Source organism: Rhinatrema bivittatum, chromosome 1 (genome assembly GCF_901001135.1).
Source record: "Rhinatrema bivittatum chromosome 1, aRhiBiv1.1, whole genome shotgun sequence".
Taxonomy (NCBI): Eukaryota; Metazoa; Chordata; class Amphibia; order Gymnophiona; family Rhinatrematidae; genus Rhinatrema; species Rhinatrema bivittatum.
In genome coordinates this window covers 295,466,759-295,480,452 of record NC_042615.1, presented here as the reverse complement: position 1 = coordinate 295,480,452, position 13,694 = coordinate 295,466,759, and the positions used below count along the sequence as shown (strand labels likewise).

The following is a 13,694-nucleotide window of genomic DNA, read 5'->3' as shown; positions in this document are numbered from 1 at the left end:
ATATCCCATTAACTACTTATTTTAAAATCAGTCACTGCAGCGACAATCCTCAGCCCGGGATCACGCACTAGGGCTCCTTCCAAAACACTGAAACAATGGGTCTTAGAGTCGGCCACTGTCTCACCACTGCATGTTGAATGAGACTCCCTTCCCTCCACAATGGCTGTGAGCACTGCCTCTGTAGCATCCCCAACCCTGGCTGGCCCATGCAAGCATAAAACCTGATCCAGGAATTGAACCCAACGCTATCACTAACCCATCTGGCCAGCCCCACAATTAGGTCATAATGAAGAAATTATAAAATTAACTCTGCAATAGAGATCAACCTGTTCAACCTGGATACATGACTAGCTTGATGCTGTGTTTGATTTTTTTTTTAAGTTATTTAATATTATATTAATATGAAGACAAAAACAAACATGTTAAGAAATCAAATCTAAAGAACCAAGCAAGACTAAGAAAACAGATCAACATGATTGAAGCACATCTATTAAGTCCACTAATAGGGAAGAGGATTCACAGGATCCTAAAGCAAGCTTGCATACTGTAAACTGTTTTCTGTAGATGGCAAGATTAGCCATGATATGTGGGTGATTTCATGCTGCGACACCAAATGGACTAGTCTCTCCTAGCTAGTAGAACTTTAAGATCTACTGAGCATGTGTGGGAGTTCCCCATGAACCTCTTCAGTTGATAACAGAGCTTAGTTTAGGCTAGGTAGTTGACTTCCCAGGAAGGTGGTTGGGTATACCATGGCTAATTTATCCTATCATCTACGGAAAACACCATTTGCAGTAAGTGAACTTGCCTTTTATGTTGATAAACAGTCAGTGTGTTTACTGAATAAGCAACCCAGACTCAACCATAGAGAGTAGACTACTGCGAAAACAGGTTGTGCAAAATTGCCTGTACAAATGTAGTCAGTTCATGAGAGATTGTCCAGACAGTAATGGGATGTGAAGATGTGAGTGGACAACCAAATTGCAGCTTTGCAAATGTCTTTGAGAGAAACTTCTTGGAGATATGCGACAAAGAGGCCAAAGCCCCTCACTTGAGTTTTGACAGTCTGTGATTTGCAAGCCTGCTGATGTGTAGCAGTGCTGAATGCAGTCCACTATCCATTTTGACAATGGACTGCATTTTTGCAAACTGCTTTGCCAAGTAGTATTGCACAATATGAAGAGCTGTGAAGCTCAGCGATGGGAGTTCTTGTAGTAGGCTAAAGTCTCTTGCAATCTAAGGTATGAAGGGTCTTTTCTCCTTCATGTGCTTGCGGTCTTGGGAAGAAGATAGGTAACACAATGGATTGATTAATATGGAAAGCAGAGATAATCTTCGGGAGAAGCTGAGTGAGTGTGCAGCACCACTCTATTATGGAAGATTTCCATGTACTGTGAATAGTAAATAAGAGCTTGGAGTTCACGGACTGTTTGAACTGAGGTATTGCTACAAGAGACACTATTTTCTGGGTCAAGAATTTAAGCGACATTGACTCAAATGACTCAAGGGTGGCTTCATCAATTGAAAGAGGCCCATATTCAAATCCCACAGAACTGGAGTTTTAACATGCCATAAACTTTTCATAAATCTCGACACCAGTGGATAAGTAGAAATGGGTTTGTCTACCAAAACATGGTAAGCCACTACAGCCCTGAAATGTACTCACAGAGAATGTAGTGAGACCAGATTCAGAAAGAAAGAGCAAGTACTTGAGCAAATGTTTGAAATCAAAATAAAATAGCACCATGCAAAATATCTTTTGCATTTAAAAGGCATAATATTTTCTAGTTGATAGTTTTCTACCTGAAACCATTATGTCTTCAATTTCTTTGGGCAAAGAAAGACCAGTGATCACAGAATGCTCAGCATCCACACAATTAAGTTGATGGATGGAAAGTTCGGATGATATAACATTCTTTCAGTTCCGTTAATAAGGCAGGATGTATGGAGGGGTAGTTCAAACGTTGTACAAGATATGCAAATCATATCTGATAGAGGCCACACTAGAGCTATGAGGATCAACCAAGCATGCTTTTGTCATAGTTTTTGCACTGTTCTGGCAATCAGCAGTATCTGTGGAAAAACATACATGAAACCCATATACTAATCGAGCAGGAAAGCATCCTGAACCAACCTGAGATTGCTGGGTAGAAATGGTCAAAATTTTTTAGCTTTCTGTTTTGTTCCAATGTGAAAAGGTCAACAGACAGCAGATCTCATAAATGGAATAGTTTGTTGGCTGCAGACTGGACTCATGTGGACTGAACACTCTGCTGAGACAATTTGCTAGCATGCTGGAGATTCCTGGAAGATAGGTGATTTGTAAAATAGCTTGATTCTTGGGTGCCCACTGCCAAATCTTCAATGCTTCTTGGCAAATCATCTGTGACCTTGTGTCCACCTGTTTGTAGACATAAAATATGGCAACCTGGTTGTCTGTCTGAATCAAGATGTTCTTACCCTGAAGAGGAGAGGTGAAGGTTGTTAGAGGACAATTTATTGCTTTTAATTCCAACAGAATGGTCTGAAATAGGTTTTCCTTGAGAGACCACGTGCCTTAAGGTTCAAAAGGAATCTGTGTGGGTGCCCCATTCTTTTTGTACAGATGTGCTGTCATTAGGGTTATTTGACTGGGAAGAGTGCAAAGTGGAGCTCCTTCCTGAAATATGCAGGAATTTAACCATTACTGCAAATCTCGCTGCATGCTCCTGGAAACTTGTACCATTTTTGACATTAGCTGAGTGAGCTGATCCCACTGATAGCATAGACCTCCACTTCAAGTAACGGATATGAAGGCAGGTGGGAGAGAGACTACATGAATGGCTGCCTCCATGAGACCTAAAACAATGAGAATCGCTTTGGCTGTCTGTGAATGAGCAATCTCATTGTGTTCACTTGTTTTGACAGAAGAAAAAAAAAACTTTCTTGCTGGAGGTCTATCCATGCCCCGATGAATTTGATTTTCTGAGTGAGCACAACATTAGACTTGGCAAAGTTCACCAGAAACCCCAAAGCCTGCAGAAGGTGAAACATATTGCGCAGAGAAAGCAATACTTCTTCCTAGGAGCTTGCTGTGACTAACCAATCCAGGTACAGGAAAATGAATTACCTGATGATGCAGGGGCCCCGCTAATACTATGAGGCACTGGACAAAGATTCTTGGAGCTGCCAATAGGCTGAAAAGAAGTAATTTGTACAGATAATGGAAAGAATCCACTTTCAAGAGAAGGTAGCACCAGTGGGAGAGAGAAGAATGTAACGTACTAATTCAGGCCAAAGGTCGAGCAAACCCAGTATCCTGTTTCCAACCGCTGCCAATCCAGGTCACAAAGTAACTGGCAGATATCAAAGGCCAACACATTTCATACTGCTTATCCCAGGGATAGTGGATTTCCCTAAATCCACTTTAATAATGGTTTATGGACTTTTCCCACCAGGAACTTGTCCAAACCCTAACAGCTTTCACCACATTCTCCAGCAACGAATTCCAAAGTTGAATTAATCATTGAGCAAAGAAGTATTTTCTCCCATTTGTCTTAAATGTATCACTTAGTAATTTTATTGAATATCTCCCCCTAGCCTTTGTGTTCGCTTTTACCTTTCCTACTCCACTCATTTTATAGACATCTATCATAACGCCCCTCAGCCTTCTCTTCTCCAAGCTGAAGAGCCCTAACCACTTTAGTCTTTCCTCATGGGGGAATCATTTCATTCTTTTATCATTTTGGTCACTCTTTACTATACCTTTTCTAATTCCGCCATATCTTTGTTGAGATGCTGTGACCAGAACTGCACACAATACTCAAGGTGAAGTCACACCATGGGGTGATACAGAGGCATTATGATATTCTCTGTTTTATTCTGCATTCCTTTCCTAATAATCCCTAGCAATCTATCTCAGCCACCTTCGCACACTAAGCAGAAGATTTCAACATATTATCCATGAAAACACCTAGATCCTTTTCCTAGGTGGTGGCTCCCAATGTGGAGCCTTGCATTGTGTAGCTAGAATTTGGGTTGCTCTTCCCTATATGCATCACTTTGCATTTGTCCATAATAAATGTCATTTGCCATTTGGATGCCCAATCTCCCAGTCTTGCAAAGTCCACCTACAATTTCGCACAATCCTCTTGTGATTTAACAACTTTCAATAATTTTGTATCAGCAAATTTGATCATCTCACTCATTGTTCCCATTTATGAATATGTTAAGAAGTAGTGGTCCTAGCACAGATCCATGGGACACTCCACTATTCATCTTCCTCCATTGAGAAAACTATTTAACCATACTTTGTTTTCTTTTAACCAGTTCTCAATGCACAACAGAACATTGACAAAGTACCTCATGAGAGACTGGAGGCAAATGCTTACTGAAATCCAGTTACACTATCACAATTGGCTCATCTTTTTCCATGTTTATTCACACCTTCAAAAAAATGAAGCAAGTTGGTGAGGCAAGACTTTCCTTTCTTAAATCCATATTGACTTTGTCCCATTAAATTATGTCTATCTAAATATTGTTTAGAATACTTTCAACCATTTTTTTGGCACTGACATCTGGCTTATCGAATTGTAGTTTCCTGGATCACCCCTAGAATTTGTTTTAAAAACTGGGATTATATTGGCCACCCTCCAATCTTCAGGTACCACACCTGGTTTTAATGATAGTTCAGAGATTACAAACAATAGATCTGAAATTTCATTTTTCAGTTCTTTCAGCACTCTGGGATGTATACTATCTGGTCCAGGTGATTTGCTACTCTTTAATTTGTTAATTTTCTCTAGTATGTCTTCCAGGTTCACTTAGATTTGTTTCAGTTCCTCTGAATCATCACTATTGGCATGGGTATCTGCCTTACATATTTATTTAAAATTACTTATAGCCCGTTCCCTTCAAAGTTTGGGGCGGGTGAGAGTTTAACATATTCCTCAGTAAAGACTGAAACAAAGAATTCATTGTATCTCTCTACTATGGCCTTGACTTCCCTTAGTGCCCCTTTTACCCCTTGAGCATCTAATGGTCCAACTGACTCCCTTGCAGGCTTTTAGCTGAAAAAGTTTTAATTATGAGTTTTGCTTCCACAGCAAGCTTCTTTTCAAATTCTCTCTTTGCCTTCCTTATCAATGCTTTGAATCTAACTTGTCAGTACTTATGCTATTTCCTGTTTTCTTCATTCGGATCCCATTTCCATTTTTTGAAAGATGTTATTTTGGCTAGAATAGCCTCTCACTCCTCACCTTTTAACCATGCTGGCAGTTGTTTGGCCTTCTCTGTTTGGGCTTCCAAGATGGTATTTATAAACAACATCCATGACCCATATAAACTCAACCTTTGCAACTGCTCCTTTCATTTTTCTCATAATCTCCTTTTGAAAGTTAAATGCTATCACAGGGGAGAGGGAAAGAAGTCTGAGATGACATTACTACCTTTTTTAAAATTTGCTCATCCCCAGGAGCTCAAGTAATATGAAGAAGACAGAGAAAAAAAGCATAGTGGAGGGAGAAAGCAAAGGATTGAAATGGAGCACAGATAATAAAAAGGAACATGGGCTACCAGAGACTTGGAGGGGTAGATACCTGTCGTGCAGATCATGGCAGAATCAATGCCCTTATCTTCCTTCTGCAGGTCCTGTAAAAAGCTGCCCACGGTCATCAGCATGGGTTTCACCACGAACTGACAGCGCTCCTTCCAGGAGGGCAGCATCAGTGTTATTACGGGTCGACCATGCCTGAAATGCACAGTCACCTCTGAAAAAGAGAAATAAAAAAAATCTCATCATCCTAATGAACTAGGTCAGTGGGTATTACTACCTTTCACTGGATAAGTTAGCTGAAGGACAGTATCTAATAATGCATGCATTAATACTGTAAAAGGTAATTACTTGAAACCTCCCAATTAAAATACAGAATATGGGAAAGTATATTTTAAAAACTTTAGTTTTAAAAAACTTGTTTTGGAGGTAAGATGCAAAGGTCCCTTATCACCCAATGAATCCGGACACTGATTGGCTGGTACCAACATTCCATACTCCAGACTATAAAAGGAAAGTGGCTTTTACACCATCAGATAGTGAATGGTGCAGACTGCACCAGTTTATGAAAATCACTGGATAGCGCAGATCCATATGTGGCAATGGAATTTCCTTTGGGTGCTTTTGATGCTGTACATTTTTGGTAGTCATTGCTGTGCCATCCAGTAACAGGTATTGGGGGGGGGGGGGGGGGGGGGGGACGACGACGACACTCCTTCAAAAGTTTTAATTTAGCTTAGTTTTGAAAAGGATTTATAGTCCCAAGTAAAAACCACCCCTCTCCTCAACTTACCACTGGGTGGCACCAGTGTGCCATACAGGATTGCTATTCTGAATCTCAGGTTGCCAGTTCCTTTTAAACCAAGCATCTGTAAAAATATAAATACAAAAAAAAAACCAATTAGGTTAATCAATCCATTAATCAGTACAGAAGCAGCAAGCACTAATTATGCTGCTGTATGAAACTTCTCCAAGGCAATGCACTTCCTTAACGGACCACATTTCACTAGAATTTCCTTCCGATGGCAGTATTAAAATAAATATGTAACTATTATGGTACTTACATTAATGGAAAAACACAAAGTAACTAAGTTTGTTTGGTAATCTTTTGACCATTTTATTTGATTATTTTTTTCTGGCTTATTCTTTGGCAAAGTCTCTCTGTTATTCCACTTAATCTGCCTCTGATCCATCAGCAATCATGCACTGCCTTCAAAACAGTTTTCACATATACGCCATTGTGTGCTAAAGGGGCAAGATGCAGCTCCCTTAGAGCTGCATCAGGTGCTTCTCTTCCTTAGTCCACTACTTGTCTTAATGCATTCTAAGTTTCAGTGCAGCTCATCCCCTGCAGTTCTGAAGCACAGAAACAGATGACCTCTGCGGCAGCCCCAAGGGGCAGGGACAGATCCCCCAAGCCAGTCCTGAGGGCCAGGAATACAGCTCTAGTTTTTTTTGTTTTTGTTTTTTTTTTTTTTTAATTATTTGCCCAAACCTCAAACAGCTGGACCCAACACTATTTATTTGCAGAGCCGAAAAGCAATTTAATAACTAGTGTAAATGCCCATCAAAAAACCGGAGGAAAACAAAAGGCATTTAAACAATAAAAGTACCCGCAGAAAAAGTACTTACAACTGTCCAAGTGACTCTTGCATAGGAAATATTAACTGCAGATTTTACACGTGGTGTTTGCACGCGTCAGGTCCATGGGGCAAACTGCACGCATATGTTCACTTTTTCAACCTCCCCTTAACACACCGTGCACAACTCCCAACAACTAGAAATGTTCTGCTCCCAGCTCAACCTATTATACAGTGTACTTTCAATGTACAGCGAGTTAATCTGCATAAAACACAGAAACCTGTGCGCTCCATGTGAATCATTTGTATTCTATTTCATGTTTAATTAAAGGATAAGGGACCATTTTGGGTTGGATGCCAAGTGTAAACCATAAGAAAACAAAAAAATCAATCACATTCCCCAAAAAAGCAGTGCAAATGTGTTTTAGCGTGCACAGATTGACCAAGCCATGAAGCAATTACACATACACACACATTTTATTTGTCCATCTATAAAAGGTTTTCGGACTCCATATTGAACAAAGGTCCTCCTTCCAATGCCACTGTATCTCTTGTGGAGGTGCAGATATTCTCTCCACTTACACCAAGAAAATATCTCACAGCAGAACTAAATATTTGTATCCAGTTTTAAACTAGATGAAAGAAAGCAGAGAGTTGCTCAGAAGCACAAAGTTACATAACATAGTAATGACAGCAGTCTGCCCAGCAAGCTTCTTACAGCAGTCACTATCGCTCCGCGCAGGTTACCCCCAAGCCTTATGTTAAGAGTAGTAATATTTACATTCAAAACCAAGCAACTGTCAAACCCATAAAATGACTAACATTTTTTTTTTCAAAAATATTTTATTGAAATTTTGTTCAGAATATAGTAATAGGTAATCAAAACATAATAATCAACAATTATTTACTCCTGGGAGAATTCTGCATAAAAGAATTTAAAATTCTGCACACAAAAACTTACAATTCTGCAAACTTTATATTGGTCAAAATAAAGACTGGCATGTAAATTGAGTTAAGTAATTACATTTTAAATAACTTTTTTCTGTATTACTTAAAGATGCAGAATTTTAAATATTTTGAGCAGAATTTCCTCAGAAATTCACTGTAAGAGTGTCCCTCCCACTCGCTCTCCCTACTCCCCTGGCCACTTTGTCCTCTCAGGCCCCAACTCCTCCACCTGCCAGTATCTTTCCCCTCCACCTCTAGGCTCAACCCCTTCCACTCTATCGCCAGACCCAGAGTTTGACCCCGTTCTCAGTACTGCCCCTCACACAGGCTCCCTCTGTCCCTCCCTCTCACACACATGTTCCCTTCTCTCTAATACACATATGCACACCCTCATACAGGCTCCCTCACTCTCTCGCACACACATCCCCACATACAAGGTCCCTCTCTTGCATACACACCCACACACATCCCCTCATATAGGGCTCTCTCTTGCATACACACCCACACAAGCTCCCTCTCACACATACATCCTCACACAGGCTACCTATGTCTCTCTCTCACGCATCCACCCTCACACTGGCTCTGTCTCACACATACACAATCCCTTCACACAGGCTAGCACCCTCACATACACACGATCCCTTTTTCATACATACCAGCTCCCAATCTCTCTCACACATACACACTCCTTCACAATCTCCTCATTATAGGCTCCCTCTCTCTGAAACCCACACTCAAGCATCCCCACCCCCCTTAACTCCCATGCTCTCTCTCACACCCTCCTGTTCTCTCTCACCAGGGCCTTCCATCTTCGCCACAAACAGCGCGCTGGGGCCTTCATCTTTGCTGCGAACGGAACACGTCCCGCAACACACGCGGGACGCGCTCTGTTCACAGCATGCGGGGGTCTCCTCTGCTATTTTCTGCACAGAATTTGCCAATTCTGTGCGGGGGGGGGGGGGGGGAATTTTGCGCAAATTCTGCACACCACAGTAGTGCAGAATTTCCCCAGGACTATCAATTACAGAATCTGTAAACATTTCAGTTTTTCTGATTTTCTCTGCCCCCATCATCTCTTAGCAATTCTCATTTTAGTACCAATCAACTGTCTTTTTCAATTACTTTCTGAAAAGGCATATTAAACTTTTATAGTATGTTACAACTATATGTATTGTTATATACTCAAGATACATGAAACACATCAATATCAAATAGTACACAAATATTATGAACCAGCATAAACATTATAAACCCCATAAACACCATCATCTTTTATTGTTTCAATGTGCTGATTTGTTTATATTTTAACTTCAAGAATGCACAGTTGTCCTCTGTTGAGGTAAAGGAATCTTCCCATATATCTTTCTATTCTAATGGACCAATAATTATAGCAGAATTAGAAAATGTAAAGAGAAGGGCGACAAAAATGATAAAGGGGATGGAACGATTCCCCTATAAAGAAAGGCTAAAGAGGTTAGGACTCTTCAGCCTGGAGAAGAAGTGGCTGAGGGGAGATATAATAGGAGGTCAATAAATAAGACTTACCTAACCATCAAAAAACTTGTCTAGGGAAACTAGAGGTAACCAAGAGGGACCTGAGTTCAATGAATTCACGCAAAAACCCGAAAAAGACAAACATAAGAACGTAAGAAATGCCATACTGGGTCAGACCAAGGGTCCATCAAGTCCAGTATCCTGTTTCCAACAGTGGCCAATCCAAGTCTTAAGTACCTGGCAAGTACCCAAACATTAGATAAGATCACAAATTACTATTGCTTATTAATTACCGTAATAGCAGTTTATGGATTTTTCCTCTAGGAACTTATCCAAACCTTTTTGAAACCCAGTTACACTAACTGCCATAACCACAAACTATGGAATTCATTGCCAGAGGATAACTACACGCTGAGTGAAAAAGAATTTATTTGATTTGTCTTAAATGAACTACTTGCTAACTTCATGGAGTGCCCCCTGGTCCTATTATCTGAGAGAGTAAATAACCGATTTACATTAACTTGTTCAAGTCCTTTCGTGATTTTGTAGCCTTCTATCATATCCCCCCTCAGTCATCTCTTCTCCAAGCTGAACAGCCCTAACTTCTTTAGCCTTTCCTCATAGGGCAGCCGTTTCATGCCCCATATCATTTTGGTTGCCCTTCTCTGCACTTTCTCCAGTGCTGCTATATACTATATCCTAGGTGAAAAAAAAGTTTAAGGCAATTTCCAAAGGAAAAGCCACTACCGCAATGCAAAAGCTCCACAGAAGAAAGTGACTGAAGAGGGACCCCGCGCGGAATAGGGCATGCTGGGCATGCTCAGTGTGCCAAAGTTTCCAGAAACTTTGACATAAGTTTTCCATGCCGGGTTCCATCTGATGATGTCACCTATGCGCGAGACTACCATCCTGCTTGTCCCTAGGAGAAATGAAATATTTGCTAAATTACAAGAACATATTTAGCAAACATATTTAACACAAACATTACATAAACTAGTCCACGTAACAAGGGACACCGAAAAAAGGCAAATAAAATGGCAGCAGCGCGCTACACTGCACCGCTTTTCAAGTCTCCCGCAGCCCTCTCAGATGTCAGCGGGCCGATAGGAGAAGGGGAAGGAACTCTCTGGCCAGTTACTCAGCAGCTGACCACCCAACTCGCTCCTCTCCTCCAAAAGCAGCATCCCCAGGATGCTGCATGGGATGCTATCATTGCGCATCCGAAACACACGCCCAACCGCAAGTAAAACCCTGCGCTAGGCTGGGCGCACCTCACTGCATCGGCCTGTCTGTTATACAGGAAATGCCAGAGCACACAAAGTAAACTTAGGGTAATTTGTTTGTGCCCTGTTCATTTTTCCCAAAGATTTCACAGCTTAAAATGAAACAAGTAAATAGAAAGAGTATTTGACTAGGATTCACTGAAGGAGCTCCGTTGCCAACTCATAGGGGGATGTTTCGTGTTTTATGAAGAGCACAGGGGCCAAGGACATGAATTGGAATTTGGCTCCAGAACAGATTCATCGTGTTTTATGTACTTTGGTGTATTGTGAATAGCACAGTTACTGGGCAGGTGCTCCAGAGAGTCTCTCAGAAAATAAATAAAAGCATGAATGAACGTGTATGTGCTTTGCTCAGCAACACACAGTCTTCTATTCAAAGTGAAAAAAAACACAATACAAAACACACAGCCATCCCCACCGCTGCCAGTATCACTCATCATGCTCTGGCTATTTATTCCGACAGCTCTGAAAATATGTTCTTCTGGCATGAAACTGGTTTGTTCTTCTTAATTATGTAAAAAGATCATCAACTTTTTTTTTTTTTTATTGCGATAAGTGCAGAATGGCATTGCACCAGAAATAAAACTGGGCAGACAGGATGGGCCCTACGGTCCTTACCTGCCATGAAATTCTGTGTTCTGATGCTCTTGTTTCCACTAGAAATAAGTACAGTAGATTCTAGCAACTGCAAGCCCTGCTATAAGACTATTCTGCTCAGAATGATCTTTTCAACTTTCCAAAATGGTCTGGGAACAGAACAAGTACTTCTTGTTCAATTCCGCTTTATTGAACACTATTTTTTTTTTGTCTAAGAGCTGTGGGGGTGGGGACAGTTCTTCCTACAAGCAAAAAAAACCGAGCAGTCTCATCAGCTTCTCCTTCCCTTGCAGCCTCACACTAGAAGTAAATTACCTCCATTTTCAAGGTAACAGGAGGTAATTACTAAGCAACAGATTTTTTTTTTCCCCTGAAGGAAAGATGAGGACGGCACTATGCTTTGGTGATAAGGCTTTTACAGATGCCTGAACAGCACAAGAAAGCAAGTCAAGCAGCAGGAGGCGGAGAGACAAATCTTGGCTTTTCATAGAAACCTAGACATATGATGGCCGAAAAAGACCGTATGGCCTATCCAGTCAGGCTGACTGGGCTTCACTAAAATCAACCAAATTTTAGGATGCACAGTGGCTACCGGCCCTCCCCCTAGGCACTAAGCTTACTCCATGCAGGGTCATGCTGGCTTCAGCCTGAGCATGCTGGAGAATTCTGTGGCTCAGCTGCAAAAAGCGGAAAAACTCATCTGCAAATATCACGTAAGCCCTTTCATTTCATTTCTATACCACCACGGCAGCCTTTAGAAGGCTGTCCAAAGTGGTCACATATGTAAATATGGGGAGGTTTGCATGGACTATGTAGGTAAGTGAAGCAGGCATTTAATGTACTAGATATATTTATTTATATTTTGAGCCCCTCAATTTTTCCTGCACCTTTGGGTATCCAGCTCAATTAGGGCCAGGAGGATTGGGATCTTGTGCCATAAGACTTTATTCACAACTACCCCAGGATTCCCCCTCCCTCCCATTTAATATCTTCTCCCAACTTACTCTAGTCCAATCGTTGCACAGACCGTCCTCAGCCAGGATCCATACACCAAGGTTCCTTCCTCAGCCTCGTATGCATGGGCTCCAAATCCAGTCAACTAGATCTCACCAATGCATGATGACACACTCTCCTGCAGGGGGCTGCGAACGCTGCTTCCGTAGCAACCCCCAGCTAGCCCAGGAAGCTGACGTCCCGACCTGGCAATCAAACCCAGGGCCTCCACTGAGCCGCCACACTGGGCCCAGTGGAGCGGGATTTTAACAAACTTCCTTGCTAAAAGGCTGGTTGTACTGCTCACTTTTAAGAAGGGAATCAGAGCGACTGATGTGAAAACATTTCACCACTGCTTTGGACATTGGATATTTCTTTTGTGAACAAGACGACATTTAACGGTTTTCACTTTAAAAGCGCCTTGATTTTAGAGTCGATTTAACATTCTTTTACACAAATATATGGACGATGATTATATCTGGCAAATATCTGTACCAGGGTACAAAATATAGCCTTGAAAATCTATCGCCTATTTGTATGATGGTCCATATATTTATTAGCTTCATTATTATTGGGATTTCTTTAACTTTATTTTTATTAAAAGTTTAACAATAATTCAAATATAAAACATATTTGAAAAAGAAAAAAAAAGAAGCTATGAAACTAGTAATTACACATAATATAAAGAACAAAACAAATTCAGTTACAAAACCCCCTAAAAAGACCTCAAATACAGGAGGGAAAGAAAATGGACTTTGGGCAAAAACCAATAAAAATTGAAATATTACAAATACAATCACACCCTGAACATTCACTAAGAGGATGGTGAGGCAGTGTTACGTCTAGAGTCAATGCAGTCCCTCAACTGAGAGGGATCCAAGAAAACATCTCTTACAGAATTTATAACTCCTAAACATTTACAAGGGTGTCTGACAATACAAGAGGCCCCCCCAAGGAAATAAACTCAGATCTCATAGCCAAAAATGTTTTTTCTTCGCTCCTCTGTTGCCCTTGATAAATCTGGCAATACCCACATTTTTTCACCCTTAAACAAAACCTCACGATGTGAAAAAAACCCCAAAACAAAACGAAGGATATGATTCCTATGCTGCAGGAACACAAATGAACATCAATAAAGGGGCTGTAGAAAAAAAGATGGTGAAGCAGAATTTTCCAAAATCTGAGACCCACCCCAGGGAGCATTCTGCTGAGGTCTGTCTGTCTGTCTTCTTAACAGAGGGCAGGTAAAATAGGTTTTGAGTTGGAGGA

General features: G+C 41.0%; 1 protein-coding gene across 4 annotated transcripts in view; it reads right to left on the bottom strand.

Annotated features, from left to right (window-relative positions):
* Positions 1–13,694, bottom strand: part of MCUB (mitochondrial calcium uniporter dominant negative beta subunit) — a 187,048-nt gene that overhangs the window by 40,670 nt on the left and 132,684 nt on the right. For all 4 annotated transcript variants that reach the window (XM_029596603.1, XM_029596610.1, XM_029596582.1 and 1 more), the window contains 2 exons: positions 6,324–6,399; positions 5,577–5,747 (listed from right to left, as the gene is read on the bottom strand). In XM_029596603.1, the coding sequence (XP_029452463.1) occupies positions 5,577–5,747; positions 6,324–6,399 (247 nt within the window). The remainder of the gene's footprint in view (positions 1–5,576; positions 5,748–6,323; positions 6,400–13,694) is intronic.